Here is a 20,551-nt window from a genome sequence, read left to right as displayed (position 1 = left end):
GCAAAAAGCAAACCCTTCTACTTACAAATTTACTTTTCTGAGGTAAGCGTGGGCCATCCCCTTCTTCAGCCTCCTCACTTTCCTTTTTTTCTTTTTTAGACATCTGTGAACGTTGCTGCTCCATCCTCTCTTTTTCCAATTTTTTCTGTTTTTCTCGTTCCATCTTTTCCAGGCCCTCACGAATCCAGGCAGGCAGAGTTCTACGCTTCACAGCATCTACATAAGCAAGGTTTATAATTTCATAAGATGAAAAAAACCTTTCCCCCAAAACCAAAATACAAAACAAAACCAAAGCAGCAAACCCTCCACCCAAATACAAACAAGCCATACATCTGATTGTGGGGAAAAAAACATTTGTAATAGCTTTTTCTTTCCCTTCTTTTTTACTTTATGGAAAAAAAAGCTTTCACATTTTGCAATTCTTTTTAAAACACAGCTTTTATGTTTTTTCATTAAGGAGTGGTTAACATGTACCAATCTGTGGAGGCTCCTGCTTCACAGGCATCGCAATAGGTGAACGCTGTCGGTCTCTGAATGAGGGTCTTTCCCTTCGATTTTGAGGAGGTGCAGGAGGTGCTGGTGGACCTGGCGGCCCTGGTGGTCCTGGCTGCCAATAAGGTGGATGAAATCCACCTTGAGGTGGACCAAAAGCAGCCCCATGCTGAAAGAGTAATGCAGTTTATTTTTCTTCACATGGTAACACTAAATACAGCATGTGCGCAAGTCGGTCTACAGAAATCCATGCAAGTAGGAATCCATGATTTCTAGGCTACCGAGATCTCTCAATCTCTTTTTCTGTGGTCCCCAAGAAAGAAGTTTTCCTTAAATATTTAATGAGTAAACTTAGATTTAAGCAAGGATGCTAACAAATCTGAAAGGGCTTCAACCAATCTCCTTTCATATTGTGCTAAATATTAAGCCCTATAATCACCATCTATCTCCAGCAGTTCCTTGCCAACCTATCAACAGAGCATGCAGTTAAGTGAAGAGTATACAAAATTAAGGTTTAAAAGTCTAGCTACGTTAGCAGTCTTTCCTTGTAACTACAACATGAGGACAAAAATGAAAAGTTCAAGCTTTTATTACAAAAGGATTTTGCACTGTGCACTTTCTAGTAATCATTGATGGATGTTATTAGTATGGCTGATTAAAATATTAAATGCATAAATATGCAAGTTTAGTACAGACCCTGGGTTCTGAGCAAGCTGTACACAATCCAAAAGTCACAAGTCTTGAGGAATACATGAGGGGTTTTTTGTTTTAATATTTGCTGCCCAGAAATACCTAATGAAACTATTTAAGAGGAGAGTGTTTAGGAAGAAAGTTACAGCATCAAATTTTTTTTTTATTACATTCTATTGACTATTTAAGTCACTAGTGCTAGAAGCACTCTTCCACTACAATTTCAGTTCAAGCATCCCTCTGTTATTCACTGCAAAACAAGTCTTCTGTAGTATTTAGGGAAATTAATTTTAAGAGTTGGTCCCACAATAGTAAACAAAGGAAATTATAAATTAGTGTATTTGAAAATTATTGGTTCACTTCCTAACAATATCGCTGAACAAAAGAATTTAATAATAGAGAAAAGTAGGCCAGAAGACAGATATACATTTCTGCCCATCTTCCTTTGGGTTTGTTTATGAACAGGAGGTAGGTGTTTTAACAGGTACAGTTTGTCATTTATATCAAGGGTTTTGAAAGAATACTGAAAACAGGGGGAAGATCCAAAACTTCTTTGTGTTTAAAGACTTGTGCAATGCCCCCTGCTATTATGAGTGCTAAAACCACCTACAGATTTATTATGCTATGCAACTTATATGCCAGAATGAAGAAAAAAGTGGATGTGGATTTTTTTAGAAATACCATTGTTTATTCAAAGAATCACAGTAGATAGATATGGAAAAGATCAATGGATCATCCAGTCTATCTCCCTGCAAATACAGGACTGTTCCCTATGGTACATTATCTAGTGTATTTAAGTATATATTTCTGAACTTTATTTTTTTTTTCCTCCTCCTCTTCTTTTTTTTTCTTTTTAAACACAAAACTACATAATGTTAATTTATATACTGGAACACAGTAATTCATTTTAATATTGCAGACAACAGCCATTTCTCATTACTAGTATAGAAAAAAAACCCTTTCGCCTCAGAACAGAACTGAAAACTCTAAAGTCTCTTCTGTAAAGTATTTGGTAAAAATGTAACTTAGCAGATAACAAATTCTGTAGATGTTTGTAGAACTGAAGAATGAAAGTCGCCGCTAGATGATATTAGAGGAACACATCCACGGAAGGGACTCTGCGCGTCTACAATATTAAAGCAACAAATATGTTTCACCTGATAGTCAAACTGGTTCACTGGCCCCATTGCAAAGTTATCGGGAGGTCCCCCAAAGTTGTGATTGTTCTGGTTAAATATATGCCTGTTGTCAGGAGCAAATTCCCCACTGTCCTGACTGTTGCTGTCTTCAGATGGAGGAACAATTTCCATTTGACCTGGGGTTGGAGCCATCCACTGCTGATCTGGAGGTGGGTGAGGGGGCTGGTGAGGCATTCCCCATTCTGTTTAGGATTTAGAATACAATTCAGTACCAAGTTAGTACAATTAACATGAGTCACCAATCACTCAATGTTCTTGCATTTATCACAAGGTTCCTCAAAGCAACATGGATGATAAAGTTATAAAGAATCATCAATCTACAGACTGTATCTTACTGTCTCAAGAAATTTCTTCAACTAAATGAAGGAAATACAAATAGCTGTAGCTGAACTAATACATGGGGGAGGGCAGAACTGGACAGACACAGAGACGCTGTAAATTTGTTTTTATAAATTTCCAGTGATATTGAGGCCACGATAGCACTTACGAATTGTGTAAACTGTTAAAGAACTGCTCCTATTTCTCTATTTCTATGTTGTTTCAAAGTAATGAGCTATTTTATTCCTTTGCATAATAGACTTAAAAGATCTATTATGGAAAGCAAATGGGTTTGTGAGCAGCAGAACCACTGAAATCTGCTTTCCAAAGTCTTGTGTCTTTATAATGGATGATTCCCTGGATTCTCCAATATCTAGCAGAGGTCCCAGCATAAGCTATTCATAAGGCCTCAAACATAAGTTACAACTGGCTAAGAGAATGAAAAGGGTTTAAGGAATGAATTAATAGCTCATGTGGCCAAAAACTTTGTTGTCTTAGGAAATCAGCCTAAAAATTATGTCCACTATACAGATATTTATAGACTGTGACAGAACTACCCTTCTTTCACCAGTAACAGAATTAATACCTAGCCTCTCACGTTAACTCCTACCTTCCACACAGTCCTTTAATAATTCTTTCCATTTTTCTCATTTTTACTGTCCTTCCCACCTGCATCATAATTGGATCCATTACTGTAGCAACTAAAAAGGGTTAACATAGTTTTTCTACTTCGTTGGTCTTTTTTTTTTGTCTGTTCAAAGACTGTATCATTCCTTTCACTCTCACTGTCATCCTGGTAGGTCACGTTTAGCTGATTAATCAAATCTTTTTCCAGAGTTAATACTCCTGAAGCATTCTAATGGACAGAATCCTTTAAGTACAGCTTACAAGAGTTATCGTTCATAAATGTTTGTGTTAACATTTGACACTATTTAAATGCTCAGTTTACTTCAAGTCAACTGACTTGAAAGCTTGCAAGTCACATATAACAGATGCTGTTTTCACTTGTGGAACATGAATCCCTTCAAAATGAATTGTCTGCTATTTACACAGTTGGTTTTCAGATTGCCGTTTTGCTTTTCTATTAGTAGTGTGTAAAGGACTTTTGGATCCAAAAAGAAACTTGGAGAAAGATGAAGCTTTGTAGAAACAGAGTAAATACGTGAAGAGAACTTTGGCTAGCCATGCATGCTATGATTTAGTTTGTCTGCTGTGACTACTTTTACACAATAAGAATGACATCACGTAAATTAAGGGAAGCTGGGTCATATCTGCATCAGCACGGTCTTCATCAGTGTCCCAAAAAAGTCAAAAAACCCCATATTCTTTGAATAATATACCCAATGATAAAAAAATGCATTGGCACATCGTTTCCCATTAACAAAAGGTGTCACATTATTCCCACTCCTAGGTCTAAGATGTTTTCCTGTTCTGCATTTTCCAGGTGAGCTTGGGCGCCTAACATTTATAATTATCAGTGAAATGTCTTCCTCACTTTTACCATTCTGTGACTATTTGCAAAAACTACCACATAAGATATTATTCTCTTTCACCTCACAGATGAAAAAAGCATAGGAGGAAGAACTCACCACCACAGGATCATATGAAAAACAGTGTCATCCAATAATGACACAATATTTCTGTAAAAACCTCTACTTATTATACAGAAATACAGCTAGAATACAGTCTATGTACTGCCACACAGTAAAGTTAAAATTCTTACATGTGGTTACAATAACTTACAGCCCAGGGCAGGTAGGTTAAACTTAAGTGAAAGGGCTACCTCCCTTTGTTATGCACATGTAAGAACCACCAATGATATTTTAAGCCTACTTTTATTAAACATTGCACTTAAACAATTTGAATAGTCACAGGGAAAACTGGAGGTGTTATTCCTTCAATCATTAACAGAATCAAGCATGAAGTGCAGTTTTCACCAAGACAACAGAAGGCATGCACACAGGCTTACTACCTACCTTGCTCACACATTTCAAATTGCATTATAGTGTGGTAACGTTAACAAACCTTTCAGAAAACAACTTCAGAAAAATTCTTAGTGGAAAATACCCAATCTCTACCCCATGCTTATTGCCAGTGTTATTTTATGAAGTTTGAAAAAGAAAATGACTTTTTTGGCCGAAACTGAAGTTCTGAGGAAGTAATAAAGAACTGAAAATAACAGATACTAACAGAAGCGTTCAAACAACTTTAACTCACAATAACTGAAAAATTATGCAGGTGACAATCAGATACATAAGTCAAAAAGGGCAAATACTAAGTATATGAAACATGTAATAAGAACATACTTTACATACAGAATTTTGCTCATCTGCTTTTTCAAGATCTTAAGACACCTAAAGCCAGCATCTGCCAGTTATATTGTGAATTCATACATGCCAACATCATACCAGCAGCAGGTATTACACTAAAGGAGAGGGCAACAGATGCTCTTTAATTCTGAGGCATCCTGTTGCCTTCGGTGCTGCTGTTCCTAGTGCAGTGGGATAAGCAACAAAACACGTAAGATATAAGATCCAGGGAAATAAATATATAACTGCAATTCACACTTTATCTTTCTACAACATTCAGGGACAGAACAAATCTTTTGCATATGTGTATTATGAAATCAATTTATTTATTTTATATGGAGATTACTCAGTTGTGTTATCAGACCTTTGTGTCCTTTACTGTTACCCATTTTGTGGAACACCTGACTGGAAAGTAGTAGCTGTGATAGTTAATTAGTTGATGCTACTGGTAGTTTTGCACCTTGAAACCTGAGGGACAAGGCATATTCACACCCAGAAATGTCTGACAAAAATAAAATTCCATTACATGAAAAAAAGGAATGAATGGGAAGGAAAACAAACCTGGCTGCCACATTCTGTTGAAGTTGGGATCCCCCTGAAAATTATTATGGTTGTTTGGACCAGACTCTATTCCTGAAATATCCTGTCCGTTTGGCATCATTCCTTGTTGTTCCACTACACTCTGTTGCCCTGAGGCTTCTCGCTGAGCAATCCATGCTTGAGCTAATGCAGCCCAGTCAATCTGGCCTAAAATAAACAAAGGAAATTTAAAAGGTTAGTATTCACATGTCTGAAGTTTAACACTCTTTCTCAGTTACATGTCTCATTGCTCAAGAGAAACAGGCAACATTTACCTTCAGCAAGTACCATGAGCACCATTAAAACTTATTCACAGTGTACAATAAAACAAACTGAAAGCAAATGTCAGTGTACATACTTGCTGAAGTAGTTTCTCTGCATATGTTCAAAATGCCATAAAGCAGATTATTGAGGTTCACTTTAGCACTGAATGGGTGGTAGTAATACACTTTTTTCGTAAGTGAACTAATTTTGGTATCAGAAAGAAATATATATAGCTTTAAATTCTAAATTCATGAAGATTCAAGTGTAAGAAAGATACATAGTTAGAAAACTACATTTTGCAATGTATAATCTTTGTATAACCTGCAATTTCTAGAATGCTATTTTATGTCACCGTTCTCCCCCCCCTTTTTTTCTTTACTATCCTTCCTACCATTGAGTAAGTAAATTGCACTCTCAGATGCGGGCACTAGTACGTCTTCTGCTCATTATTAAGTCAGGAAATCTCTCTAGCGAAGTTACAGAAATTGAAGTGACAGAAAGCAATGTAAAACCAGTGTGCCTGATCACTCTGCCCAAGTATTAAATACACACCTCCACTCTCTTTATCCATTTCTGTATTTCTCTTGATACATTAAATTGTTGTCACCTCACTCTCAATTTAAGGCATGTTATGTTCTATTGTTTAAAATGGGGTTTTTTTGGTGGGGGGAAAAAAATCCAAACAAAAGATCATGATCATCACTGCTGTAACCTAAAACAAATATAATAATCTTCCAGTGAGAGTTTTTCTGTGTATACATCTGCATTAGTACTTCTGCCACACAGGCACTAAATAAAAAGCAGATTTTCTCAAATAAATGGTTCAGCTTGGCTAAAGAACTGACAGGGATACAGATTCTGTACAAGAACATGAGGTCTAAATGTTGATCTGTATGACTGGTAAAATGTTGATAATTTGTCCAGGATAACTCAGGTTGATTGCCTGTATTTTGCATATTAATATTAACTATGTCAAAACATTTGGAACTGATGTATGTTTTCTGTTTTTTCTAGTTGTTCAGAAAAGCATCATAAATGTATTATCTTGACAGCAGCTACAAAAAAGCAACTATCAGTCATGCTCTGTAACAAAGATTCAAAAATTTAAATTACAACAGATTTAAAAAAAAAAATTAATCCACAAAGCTTTCTATATACTTACTTGGATCTTGCTGGTGCTGAAATGACTGCATCCACTGCTGTTGGTTCAAAGGCCATTGCTGCCAAGGTTGTCCACCTTGATCCCACATCTTTTAAGTCTTTATATAGTCTATATTTCAACTAAAAATAATAGTTGTATGTTTAAATAGATGCCCATGAAATATCACATAACTGAAACTTACATAACTGCAGATATAGTTAAGCCTTGCAAAGCAAGCTGAAGCAATGCTGGCTTAATATTTTAAGCTGGAGGAAACGGTTCATCCTTTAGAGTAATATCTGAAAATATTACTGTAAGATTTCAGAAGCCTAGTATGCTTTCTCTGTATTTTCGCAAAGAAATTAACTACAAAATGACGTTCAAGGAGAGATATGACAAGTTTGTAAGACAAGAACTCATCTGACAACAAATGCAATTTAAAGTAAGTCAAAATATAAAAAACATTACTTAAATTATATCCTTGCCTGTTTCTTAGGGAAAGATGTGTATTTTTCTATACAAGTGTCATGCAAGGCTGTTAAGCGAGACAAAGGAACATCACCAAATGGTAAAACACATCGTTAACGATTGCACTGGAGAACTGCACAGGTACAAGACGGTGTCCACATGCATTTTATGCATTGCACAGGTTCATTATAATTTCTAAATAATATATTCCTTCAAATCTGAGAAAGAAAAAAGAAATACCACTGCATAACGGCATATTTACCACATGGTCCCTTACAATCACAAGAAACATTTTTTGGTGCCATGTTGTATATCCTCACTCAGCAGGCAGCAGCAGCCCTAGGACCTGATGACATGGGAGCTCCACAACCTGCTTTAAGTAAAGCTCCAGGACCAGCTTTGCAAGAATTTGATGAGGCACAGCAGTCTACCAGGTAGGTATGCCTATAATGGCATACCAGTTCCTTCCGGTCATTTGTATCTCCTGCGTACACCTAACCTGCTACACGTGGAAGACCAGAGAGCGGCCACCTACGCTGCTCCAAACAGCTTTCCTGAAGACAAAGCCTGGGCACAGTTTTGGGAACACTTCACTCCAGGAACTGTTCCCAAACACCAGTACAGGTAAGACTGCACCGACTGTGACTCCCTCTGTCCTATCCAGTCTGTTAACAACTTCTCAACAGGCTTTCCACTCTCAATGAATATATCCTCATGCCATTCAACACACAATCCTTGATTTCATGCTATAAAGACATCAACCACGTAAGCTGTTTCAAACACTCCAAACTTAAAGGAAACAGAGAAAAATTCATTCCCTGAGGTCACAGGAGCAGCACACAAGACCTAGCTGTGGCTCACAACCAAGTGCGATACAGAATAGATGAATACAGCCTGTCCGCTTCAGAGGAAACAAGCTCAAAGCAGCCGGTGCCACTCGGGTGGCCAGCCAGGAACATAACCCCAACGGTTCTTACCGAGCAGGGCGTGCGCAGTCCACAGACAGAGCCTGCTTTCGTCGGACAGAAGAAGAGCAATTAGAGTGGATCCTGCTTGCAAAAGGATCTCGTGCTTAGTACTTACACATTCATAGAAATAATTGCATGACTGCATAGGAAGAGAGCATCACACTACAAAAATGCACAACAAAAAAAGCTGTACATAACATCATGGGGTGTTGGGTCATGCAGAGATGAATGTAAGCTCATATTTTGCATACCTCTGTCAAATTTTATTTTTAATCTGAAAAACTGTAGATCACCTTTGTTTTGAGACCACTTACATTCAAACCAGTACAAAAATTACACATGTATGGTTCGGATAAGTTCAGTTGCAAATGCCTTTTTTGATGGGCTTTAAACAAGACCAACTTTTGGAACAGGGGGGAGTATTGGGCAAAACCTACTTTACTATTTTCACTATCTTTTCTTGACAAAATAAGTATGGATTTTTTTCCATTTCAGTGATATCTTTATGATATTCAAACCTTTAGTAGGTAAAGACAGTATCCTTTTCTTGTCTTTTTTTTTTCTTTTTACATTTTGGTCTGTACCTAGGAAATTAACTCTTACACCAGTTGAGTGTAAGAGTGGCTAATAATGCACTTAATGGAACATTTAAGCTGGCCCTGCCATACCTGGCTCTCTGAGTATTCATATATATGTATTTCATACACTAAGTATGAAGTAACCTCACATACTATTTTCACCCTAAAGTAAGAAAAAGGTAACTGTTTCTTCCTCCCCTCAGTTCATCTTTCCATCCAGAATCCAAATTCTTTCAATGGTCAAAATAAACTTGTTTACATCTTAAAATAAAGTTCTAACAATTGTGGTTCAAGATAACCACCAGCCTTGAAAGCACTGCACAGCCTCACAGTCCTGCTCCCTTTGTTTCCAGCTGTTAAATCACACTAGCAATAATAAAAATGTATTTCAGTAATTCTGGTAGCAATTTTTTACCTTAATACATAATACCTTGGAAAAAGTTTGTGAAATTTCACTAAAATAAACTCAGCAAAAGATTCAGAAGATTAAATTGTTTCAGCAATAATGTAAGAGGCAGGTTTGCATATAACTGAATGCCAAAAAATCAAATTTTCAAACAGTTAAAGAAATACCAATTTCTCTTATGGATGTTTAACAATATTAAGAGCACCTCTACAAATTCAACTGAACTGGAACCTCCTACGCACAGTTTTTACTTGATTGGATCAGATGAGATTTATTTTTACCAGACTGGCTACATCTCTGTCCTAAAATCTTGGACATTACAGATTTTTTTTTCACATGTTCCAACTAACACAATTAGCTTGTAATAAACTTTTGTACCTGTTAAAATGCCTATCAGTTATCTGTTTCTCATGGACGTTTAGTATTCCAGCCTTTTTTTCTTTATTCTCAGGCCTTGACCCTCACTACGGACAAACTGAAGCACTAGTCTGGAGCGTAAGAAGGTCTAAAGTAACAAATGCCTCTCCTCTATATAACCTGCCCCAAGATAGCAACGACCTTACTATTCTACAAGGTGTTCAAAGAAATTAATTCAACTTTTTTTATTGGGGAGATAAATTATTCTGCACCTATATCAACTGGCATCTGAAAACACAGGAGACAGGCAGTGACTTTGGGCAGCAGCAGCAGCATTTGCTCCCCTCCTGGCTTCCCTCTCAGCGAGTTATCATGCACTAGGACACCAAGTCCTAGTCCACACTCCTAAGGGAAGCGGTGCCGAAGGACTCCACCATCTCCCCACGAGAAAGCAGCACTGACCCAGGCCACCTAGCACTCCTCCGGGCTGCTCCAAGCATGTTTCAGGTGTCAGCACAGACCTGGGACCCAGCAGGCAGTTAGGACATGTCTGTTCTGGTTTGGAAGGTCAGAGACTTTCATTCAGTGCCAGCTGGCTTCAGGGACGGAGTAAAAAAACCCAGCCGGGTTTTAGTTGTTAGCATACATAGCTCCTTCTCCATCACTCTGCAATATAATATGGCCTGGAGTCTTCAACTTTCCCCAGAGAGATTATTTCACCTTATTATTGCTATTTTGGGGAGAGAAATCAGGTGGGGAACTGCAAAGCAAGAGGTCAAGACATGGAGTTGATTTCTATTTTGATGTACAACAGTACGACAAGACAGCAACAACTGCGTAAAACCTTGAGAAACTTCAACATTTGGTTAATTCAATTTATGCCATCCAAAGCAGACTGATTTAAAATCACTGCCATTTGAAACCACTAATTTTAGTTTGTGAACTGTATTTGAAAGCTTTTAATTCTGTATTGCATTTGTACTTTCACAGTTTTCCTGAAGAAATGCTGATTTTCATAGGTTGGCAACTATAAAACATGCTGACTTTCAAGTACACAGATTTATTACCAAATTCAATGTAAAAACTTTACTAATCAGAAGTATGTACTATACAAATACTTAAGCAATTACATCACTTTCTTTATGCAACTGTATATGCAAAAGCCCTTTTTCAAATATCATGTGAAAATTGGCCAAAACTATTTCTAATTTTCTATTTATTTCAACTCATCTTCATTGTTGTGCTATTTGTTTGACAGAAACAGGAATAGGATATGGAAGGAACAAAATTAGCATCTTAAAATATTTACAAAACTAACTTTAAGATATACTCACTAAAAGAGAAGACCACATGTATTCAAATTCTTTTAGTATTGAAAACTAAATGATGTATTTTAATATGCACTATTCAGAGGTAGTGAACAGACAAGGTTTGTTCCAAGGCCTCTATCTACATAGTGACCTGAAACAGCAGAACATCATCACTTTCTGAGAAACAGACTTCCCTGCTTTTCTGCTCCCCACTTGGTTTCCTGCACTTTTCCCAAGTTTTCACTAAATGGTATAGGGTAAACATGAAAAAGGCACTTGATGTAAAATTTTCTCACTTACTACAGGGAGACTACAGGAATTTAAAGGTGGTTTATTGTCCTTACAAATTGTTTTGCTAAGCACTGCAGTTTTTAATGGTGTCATCTGCTTTTAAGTTTCAGAGGCAAACAAACTGGCTTTAGCTCTTTAAGTTAGCATATTCTAAAAGATAACTACGGAAATCTTATATACAGACACATCTATTAAATTACATGCATATAGGCTATTTGATGTTACCCTTTTTTACATAAAAGTAATGTAACTTAGTATATTGCTTGTGAAACTCTACTGAGAAGAGTATGTAAGAACTTTTCAACAGAATCTTGATATTGTCCCATCAGATATAACTGACATTTTCCTTTGCTAGTGATGCTATTTTAAAGATGTCAAAAATAAAAACAGACCGAGGCAAGTCTTAACGTTAATGAACAAAACAGATGTGAGAATTACCAAAACAACACTTTTGAACCTCAGTGCCATAAACTGGAAAGCACGAAACACAGCGAAGAAAGTGTAGCCTGTTCTCAGTAATTTTAAATTTACTGCAAGGGAAGCACCCCCAATACTGGGGTGGGGTGGGGGGGAACCAAACCCAAAACCAACAATGCCTCTCCCCCACCAAATCAGTAGCTTAAAGGCTTGAAACAGCTGAAACGTCTTGTACTGATGTGACAAGAAGCAAACGTTATTTTTCTGAGACACATCAAGTAGTAATAATGGGAAAAAAAGAATCAAAGTCCTTTCCCACCTAATTAAAATCTGCATTGCCAAAACTAACTTAGGATGCTGCCACATGAATTATGATGAGTTTTAATTTCTTACAAAGTTCCCAAATCAGCATCACCTGAAAGAAAGAGGCTTCACCTAACACAATAGACAGCTCTAAGCCTACTTCCCACTAGTGACACACAGCCAAATACACAGCAGAGCATCCAAATCGCAGTGAAACAAACTTTATTTTCCACTGAAAGGCGGGGGGAAGATGAATACTGTCTAAAATCTACTAAATTCAAACATTAGCAAGACACACACTTACTAACAGAGGGTCCATCAACTGAGAAGTCATTAAGACACTCTGGTTCTGATGTCATCAGTGCATCCAACAGGTTTTGAAAAGCAAACAGGTTCAAAGAATGGACCCATTTTACAGGTACCTACTTGCAAAGGAAAATGCAGATACTACCCTCCCTTAGGATGATGGGTTAAGGTTCTTTTACTTAGCTGTTCTACCCTCCAATTCAATTAGATATAGCCTTTCTACTTTCTCTCTAGCAAACACGAATAAACAAAAGAACATTTATTGGTCCTTCAAGAGCCGTTCCCTGATGTCAGATCACAGAACAGGAACCTGAATCTATTAAAAATCTGTTTACCAATGAAGAAACAGAAGCCAATTCAGGATTCTTTTTGTTTTACACAGAAACACAATCACATGGGAAAAACACCCCGTCAATTCACATTTAATTTCAGTTACATGTACTTAACAGATTATGAAAAGTTAATGTGGTATCTTCAAATTTTCCAAGAGTTTTTAAGAGCAGACATGTTCTGAAATATGTTCTGTTGTATGTTAAAAAATAAAAAAAAGATTCCTATTCAAAGGCTGGACCTACTGGAACTTTATTCAAAGGCAGGATCTGCTGAAGTTTTATTATAGCAAATTACTGGTACTAAAACATGCCACCTTTGAGAGGATTGCTGGTGAAAGCTCCCCTGCTGGCGATAAAAGCTGACATAGTGGCATAGATAGGACTTACCTTGATCCCCAGCAGATAGCAATATCTGAGAGCCAACAGCACCCAGAAAAATTTAAAGTTGGTGTCAAACTCTCTACTAGACTTTAGTACTTCACCCAACAAAAAGCTAGGTTAAGACAGAGAAAGAACAGATATTTTAAAAGGCACCTTTCCACTCCTCTTCTCGATTGTGATGTGCACCTCAGCTACAGATTACACCTTAGCGTTTATCTGTTCTTTTAGGAAAAAAGGCATCTTCTCAACCTGCCTATTTGTCTGCAAAATAAGATATTGTCCGATACGGTTTTATGATGTGTCCAAATACACCACACACACTGAAAAGTATACAATTAGAAGCTACTTACCAGTAACCAGAGTTTTGAGTGATAATTCATATGCTCACCATTAACTCTGAGAGACTCCCCCCAGCACTCCCCACAAAACACAGTTACCTTGAAGCAAATTATAGACATTCACACTGATGGGAGTGCCACCCTGTCAAATAGAGCATGGTTTCCTGACGATTTCCCAACAGCACAGTGCTTGGTGAAGGCCCCCGTAGCTAGTTCCCCACTGATGCAAAGATGGGCCCATTTTTTAGACAAGGCCACCAACAGAACTTGAGCTCTAACAGACTCGCTCAGATTCCTTGGGCAATTCTACCTTGGCAGCTTCATAGTGTAGGGTCATAAAATCTGTTATCCAGTTCAACAGCACTTGTACAGAGGTAACTATGCTCAGACCTCTCAGCAACAGAGCAGAGCAGTCTTAGGGAGTGAGGCTCAGCCCTGTGAATGTCAAAAAACAAAGCCCACTTGTCATCCTGGAGATGCTATTGTCCTCATATGCCTTATGACATTGGCTGCAGCAGAACTGAAAAATATCAAGAAATTTCCCCCAGAAAGATAAGAAAGACCTGCCCCTAAATAAAATTTAATAGAGCTAATGGATAATCTGAATTGCTCCAAATCATGCAGATCATCCAAGAGAAGAAGCACAGACTTACAAAGTTAACTCAGCTCCAGAAGAGCATCAGTAAGATAACTAACCATACCTAGTTGGCCAGATGAGTACATCTAGCAGATTCTTTCTTGCTCCTTCTAAGAACCTGGCATCATTGTGACAATATGCTTCTCCCCAGCATGAATGTTACACAGCAGCCGAACTACACAGAACACCTTACACATCAACAGTTTCTGCAGAAGAAGAGATCTGGCAATTCTGAGTGACTGGTCTCAGGAAATTCATGGAAGTGAAATATCTTGGTAGTGAAAACCAAGTATTCTTTGGAAGATGAAATTAAACAGGATATTTGTTAGAAGCAAAATTACCTCAACTCCAAGAAATCAGGAGACAGCCTAGGACTCAGGCTGCCCCTAGGAGGAAAGTAGCAGGCACCTTCTGCTGTGTCATGAGCTGAAGAGATCAAGGTTAGGAAGTCCTACATCAGACATCAACGTCACTTGACCAGATATCCAGGACACAATCTGGCAGTCTGGTTTATTCAACTCTGTAGACAGGTAGACTAATGACAGATGATTCCGGAGCCTACAGAACCAGAGCCAATAATCAAGTGCTTTATGATGCGGAAGAGATGCTGTTGCATCACCTTTCTGCATCTCATCATCTCTGAAAGGCAGGTCCATATGTGACATGAGTTGGCCTGACAAGTTTTACTTGCAATCTGAGCTCTAATACATAGCTGCAGAAGTTCTTCTGGTGACTAAAGATCTTATCTTGCAGGCCTTCCAAACAGGCATTGCATTTTAGCAAAGAAGTATCCATTATTTAAATAAAGATGCTGAAATCGCAGGCCTTCATGCATACTTTGAGAACCCCTACACAGTTAGTCTTTGGACCCCAGGGTTTAAAGACAACACGCTCTTCTTGATATTCCATTCATAAGTCAGATATCTAGGTAAAAAAACAGATGTTCCATCTCCTCTAAGATAACCTGCCATTGCAGCCATGACTTTTTGACTATCTTTAGGTCTACAGAGTAGCTGAAGGGAAGGACCCCAAGAGGTTTGTAGTAAACTACAAGTACTGTTTTTGAAACAAATTAATAATAAGTAACCAGTGTCATTAGCCAGGTAATCTTTTGGCATGAGCTCAAGACAACACAAGCAGCAAAGGTATATAAGTCTCTGTTTGATGCTCTTTGTGGAGTTCTTAGGCTGCAGGGAGTCGTCCACGTCACACCTTGAGAAGGATCTTAAAAGCACCACATACTCTGTGGGCAGAGCTTCCCTGTCCCATATAGACTTAGGCTCTGGGGATGGACCTAAAGGAAAATGGAGACATCTCAGAAGCAGAGGTCCTTGAAATCAACAGCCTGATCTCTTGATCTTTTCTGCAAGTGCCTTGTTCTAATGTAAGCTCTTTTCCTTTCATTCAAGGTAGTTGATACTGACTCTGTGAAGTTTTAGCAAGTGACTGAAGGTTTATGGTGAATTTTCATGATGAATTTTGTGGAAGCGTTCAGTTGTGAACAGGATAAATCTAACCACACATTCACAACACCTGGAGCAAAGCCATTAGCAGAAAGACAGGAATCAGACCGATGCCACCAAGAGTTCAGGCTGAACACTGTTGCTTGAGAGCTGTTTCCGCCCCCCACATGCCCCTTCCTCCCACTATGCTATTGCTTCATCAGGATCATGATAGCAAAGACATCACTGATGAGACTGGAAGGACTAGTGGATACTCTAGGGATACAACTCCAACAGTTCACGTTTCTTCCAAGGAATTACACAGAGCAGCTCATCCATGGTACTATCGACATGCAACCGAGCTGGAGTCCAAAGTCAATAAAGGACACAGACCGTGTAAACTCCAAGAATATCTCTCTCAGTGTACTCCAAACTGGAAGGAAATGTAAACTGAGCTTTCACGGCTGTGTCACTGGAATAAAGAATACTTTACTGTAAGAATCTGTTCACAACAGGTATGACTGAAAAGAGAAATGCAAAGGAAAAATGGTCTCGCACACCCAGAGGAGCCCCTCTACCAAGAAGAAAAATTTAATGCAGAAAGGGTAGTGCAAAAAACATCAGCTGGTGGTCTTAATGTGGGAGACCCAGGTAAGTCAGAACACCTCTGCAGCTGCAAAGATCTGGGAGTATAGAAAAACACTGCACCCTATGCACCTGCGTAGGAATGAACTCTAGGAGTTACTACAGAATGGCTGCAGACACACATTCACTCAGAGTCAGAACAAATGCATACCATCACTCAGACAAAAACATACCAGCTTCCATTTTATTTGGGAAAACGAGTATTTACTACTACATTATACTCAGCTGCTGATCAGAAAATGAAACATTTGTGGAGTGAGTTAAGTTTGCAATAAATCAGAAAAAAAAGTTAAAATAACTGTCTTGACTGCTACTCTGTTTCACCCATCCCACTTTTAGTTGGTCAAAGACTTCTATACATCACCTAGGGCATCACCCTAAGTTGTTGCAGGTATTTAATGCCCAGATACTACACATCTTTTCTGAGAACCAGAAGCTACACCAATGTGATTGCTGGGATCTGTTAGCAAGATGTCCAGTCAAAAAAAGGAGTGTAAAATTCTTCCAGCCCATTTACAGTTGTGTATCACTAGAATGCTGGAAGTCAACTTCAGTTACACCACTGCATTTTTTAGTATCAGAACTATTCTTTCTCAGATTGAAGAACAGAGGCTTTCCAAATGAGTAACCGAGATCCAAAATACAGAACCAGAAAAAGAACTGAAGAAAACAGCTTGTTCAGTATCTACAAAGTTTTCCAGAACCTGGTTCACACGTCAGCATGTCTGACTAATATTTACAGTGCTACCAAGATGAAGTAGGCTGAACAAAGGCCAAATAGAAAAAAAAAAAAAAAAAAAAAAGTACTATGAAAACTTCTTCAGTGAGTCATTCAAGCAGTGTAGCTTCCAAGGTCTGTTATTTTAAACTTAAATCCACATATCCACCGAGCTGAAGCCAACCCTTTTAAAAGAACAAAAGGACCAGATATTGGCAACTCAAGTATCACTTACTTATTTTTTGTATTTTGAAGACATTAAGGACAAACACATGCTTTGATCATCATAAAGCACCAAAACCACTGCTAAAACATTAACTATCACAGAAACATCACAGTAACTTAAATAGTTTGAGTCAAAAGTCTATTGGGTTTGGGGAGAAAAAAAAAAGTCTGATCGGATTATTTTTTGCACGTATCATTCCACTAGAAGACCTGATGATAGATTTTCAATTAGCCATTTAACGCAGCATTATTTTTTTTCTGGACTGTCCATCTGCAACTTCCTCCTTCATGAACATGCTCTGCACAAAAAATTAATAGTACCAATAAATAAATAAACAAACTACTATTCCTCGTCGTTCATGAGCTGATATTACCCTCAATTATAAATACAGTTATCACTTAAGGAAGAGAGATCAGATAGTAATGAAAGTAAGAATGTTTAATAAAACCTACCCACAGTACTATTTTTTTCCAAAGGCAGACTTACGATAATCATGTACCTCAGTCATGAAAAGAAGGGAGACTGAACACTCCTGTCTCCATAATACCTTTCCATAATCCTGCACCTAGCTGAAAATCAAACATGGTTAAGACTCCTCTCTACCACTACAGGTTATATGGTGAGTTGTCCACTAAAAACTTGTGCAACTGCGCTAAATTTGTGGACTCTTCAGCCCTGCAATACCTCTGAGGCCAAAAGCAGAGAAACCACTCTTTAAGGGCAGGAGTTTGCATGTCACATGTGACAAAGACAATACAGGAAGCCTCGTAATGGCATGACAGCAGAGATGACACAAGGTTTGCTGCTGCCCCAGACAAATTAAAAATCAGTAGCTTGCCATCTGATTTGTCACTGAATTCTCAGTAATGCTAGCGACTTGTCCTTGGACAAAGCCGAGACTCCCCGTTCCCACTGCATTCTACAATCAGGGGGAGCCGCTGCATCTGTCACCTCCGCTAGAGGCACCATCTCTCACAGCACGGCCTGACTTTACAATTCAAAAGAGGTTTCTTACTCCTACACGATACAGCTATTCAGCTGGACTGGACTGTTATTTGTAACCCTGTCTTTGGAAAATGATGCCTGAATATTGTCTGCTGGTATACATGCCTTATACTTTGAAGACCACCACTCCTCATCTTTAAAAGGTGGCCGACCCTTTGCCTTAAAACAAATCCTTTAGAGCATCCCTTGCTCCCTGTATCCCACACCTTTCAGTAAAGATTGTTTGCATACATTTATAGGCATGACTGTAAGAGAAGAAATAAACCACCACCAAGGTGGCTGTATACTCTTACAGTAATTTGTTTCAGAAAATTGGTACATTTCAGCTGGGGTAGCACATCATAGAATCGTCCAACGGTTTGGGTTGGAAGAGACCTTCAGAGACCATCCAGTCCAACTCCCCTGCTGTGGGCAGGGACATCTTGCACTAGACGAGGTCTCTCAAAGCTCTGTCCAGCCTGGCCTTGAACACTTCCAGGGATGGGGCATCCACAATGTCTCTGGAAACCAGTCCTAGCGTCTCACCACCTTTATCATAAAAAATTTCTTCCTTATGTCCAGTCTAAACCTGCCTTCTTTCAGTTTAAAATGGTCGCCCCTTGTCCTGTCACTACAGGCCCTGGTAACAAGTCTTTCTCCACCTTTCTTATGAGGCCCCTCTAAATACTGTGAGGCTGCAGTAAGGTCTCCCCGGAGCCCTCTCTTCTCCAGGCTGAGCAACTCCAGCCCTCTCAGCCTTTCTTCACAGGAGAGGCGTTCCACCCCTCTGATCGTTTTTGTGGCGCCATCCTTAACTGCAAAGCCTAGCACATCCCATCCAGGTTTAGTCCAACGCCAAACTTTGTGAGACTGTCTAAAAAAGTACTGAGAATCTGTGTGGATAAGTGCTTAATGCAAAAAGGCTTGCAAACCAGCGGCCTGTTCAAGGATCGATTTAGAAACATCCTGCATTTATTTGCCAAGCTACCAAACCAGGGTCGGGTACCTTACAAACGTTGCTGCATGTGACAATACTGTTAATTTTCGTTCTCTGGAGCCCTCCAGTGGAACGACCTCGTGGGAATAGCCACGAAACCCATGAAACAGCACAAATATTCCACAAACGCATTTCATCTGCTGGAGCCAGGCTGTCGACACGGTCAACTGCCAACCCCTGGCGCACGTGTTGCCTCCTAACCAGGCTACCGAGCAGACGCTCTCCCCTGCGCCCCGCGGGCCGTTCCGCTCCTAGCCGCGAGCAGCCTTCCTCCGGCAGGTCCAGGGCCTGCTTGCGGGCGCTCCTCGCCGTCCTCCTGCGGCCACCCCGCAGGGCCCGCGGCGCCTGCGGCCCCGGGCCCCCCGCGCGGCCGCGGGGCATGCGCACTGGCAGGTAACGGGACCCGGCCCCGGCGGCCACCGGGGACCCCCCGGCGGGGCGGCGGCGCATGCGCGCTGGGCGGGACGGGGTCCCGCGGGCTCCCCGGCGCCGGCCGCCCCGCGTCCCCCCGCGCCCCCGCGCGCATGCGCATGCGCAGCGGGCCACCCGGGCGGCGGGGGAGGCCGAGCGGCTCGAGTCTTCCCTTCTCGTCCGGGCCGCCGGCTCCTCGCGCCCGGCGAGCGGCTGCCGCCACGGCGCGCGGCGCGCTCCAACGCCTCCCGGCTCGGCTCGGCTGGGCTGGGGGAGGAGGAGGAGGAGCGATGGGGAAGATCGGGTCAGCTCGACACCCGCCGGCCCCCCGGGAGCGCTGGCGAGCGCAGCCTGCCCCGCTACTTACACTCGCCCCCGCCTCCCGCCGCAGGCGTTGCCGCTGCTACCGCTCGGCGGCCGCTTTCTCCCCTCTTTCGCTCCTCGTCTTCACGAACAAGACAATATGGCGCCTACTGGCGCTCACCCGGAAGTAAAACGCGTCACGGCGTTGACCCTTGCCTGGGACACGCGAGCGCCTCTCGCCGCCATCTTTGCTGCGGGCTGGCGGGCGGGCAGGCGGCGCCGCCCTTCCCCCTCCCTCGGCGGGAAGCGGCCGGCCGCGGGCAGCGCCGCGCCGCCGGCATCTTTACTGCGGGCGGCCACACAAGTTCCTGTCGCTCGCCGCTCTCCATGGCAGCCGCGGCGGGGGAGGAAGGCGGGGCCGCGCTCCTGCCGGCCTCCCCCTGCGCGGGGAGGGAGAGAGAGACGCCGGCCGGCGGCGCCGCCCCGCCGACGGCCGCCGCTGAGGGGGCGCCGGGGCCCCGGCCCGGCCGGCGTGTGCCGCCGGCGAGGGAGGGCCCTCCCTCCCTCGGCCCGCATCGCCTTATCAGCGCGGGACGCCCCCGAGGCCTCCCGCGGCCGGGCGCGGTGGGAAGCAACCGGGATTCACCTTCCCGCCTGCAGGCGTCGGCGCGAGGAGGGCGGCGGGAAGGAAGCTCATCAGCCCTGCGGCCTCCACAGGTAAGTGCTAGTCAGGGAGCGCGA

At 41.2% G+C, this 20,551-nt stretch overlaps 1 protein-coding gene across 2 annotated transcripts in view; it reads right to left on the bottom strand.

Moving 5' to 3' along the window:
- The window catches only part of PNISR (PNN interacting serine and arginine rich protein), a 29,633-nt gene extending 9,568 nt beyond the window's left edge, over nt 1–20,065 (bottom strand). Inside the window, exons 1-6 of one of the 2 annotated variants that reach the window (XM_052781447.1) lie at nt 19,875–20,065; nt 7,014–7,132; nt 5,570–5,755; nt 2,340–2,563; nt 475–661; nt 26–216 (exon numbers count right to left, since the gene is read on the bottom strand). In XM_052781447.1, the coding sequence (XP_052637407.1) occupies nt 26–216; nt 475–661; nt 2,340–2,563; nt 5,570–5,755; nt 7,014–7,101 (876 nt within the window). In that variant the 5' untranslated portion in view covers nt 7,102–7,132; nt 19,875–20,065. Of the gene's footprint in view, nt 1–25; nt 217–474; nt 662–2,339; nt 2,564–5,569; nt 5,756–7,013; nt 7,133–19,105; nt 19,125–19,874 lie in introns of those variants that run through there. The other variant, XM_052781448.1, reaches the window with a different exon arrangement.
- Nucleotides 20,066–20,551: the final 486 nt, after the last annotated feature.

The sequence above is a fragment of the Harpia harpyja genome, chromosome 3 (assembly GCF_026419915.1).
Source record: "Harpia harpyja isolate bHarHar1 chromosome 3, bHarHar1 primary haplotype, whole genome shotgun sequence".
In the NCBI taxonomy this organism is placed as follows: Eukaryota; Metazoa; Chordata; class Aves; order Accipitriformes; family Accipitridae; genus Harpia; species Harpia harpyja.
This window is presented reverse-complemented; position numbering and strand designations above follow the sequence as displayed.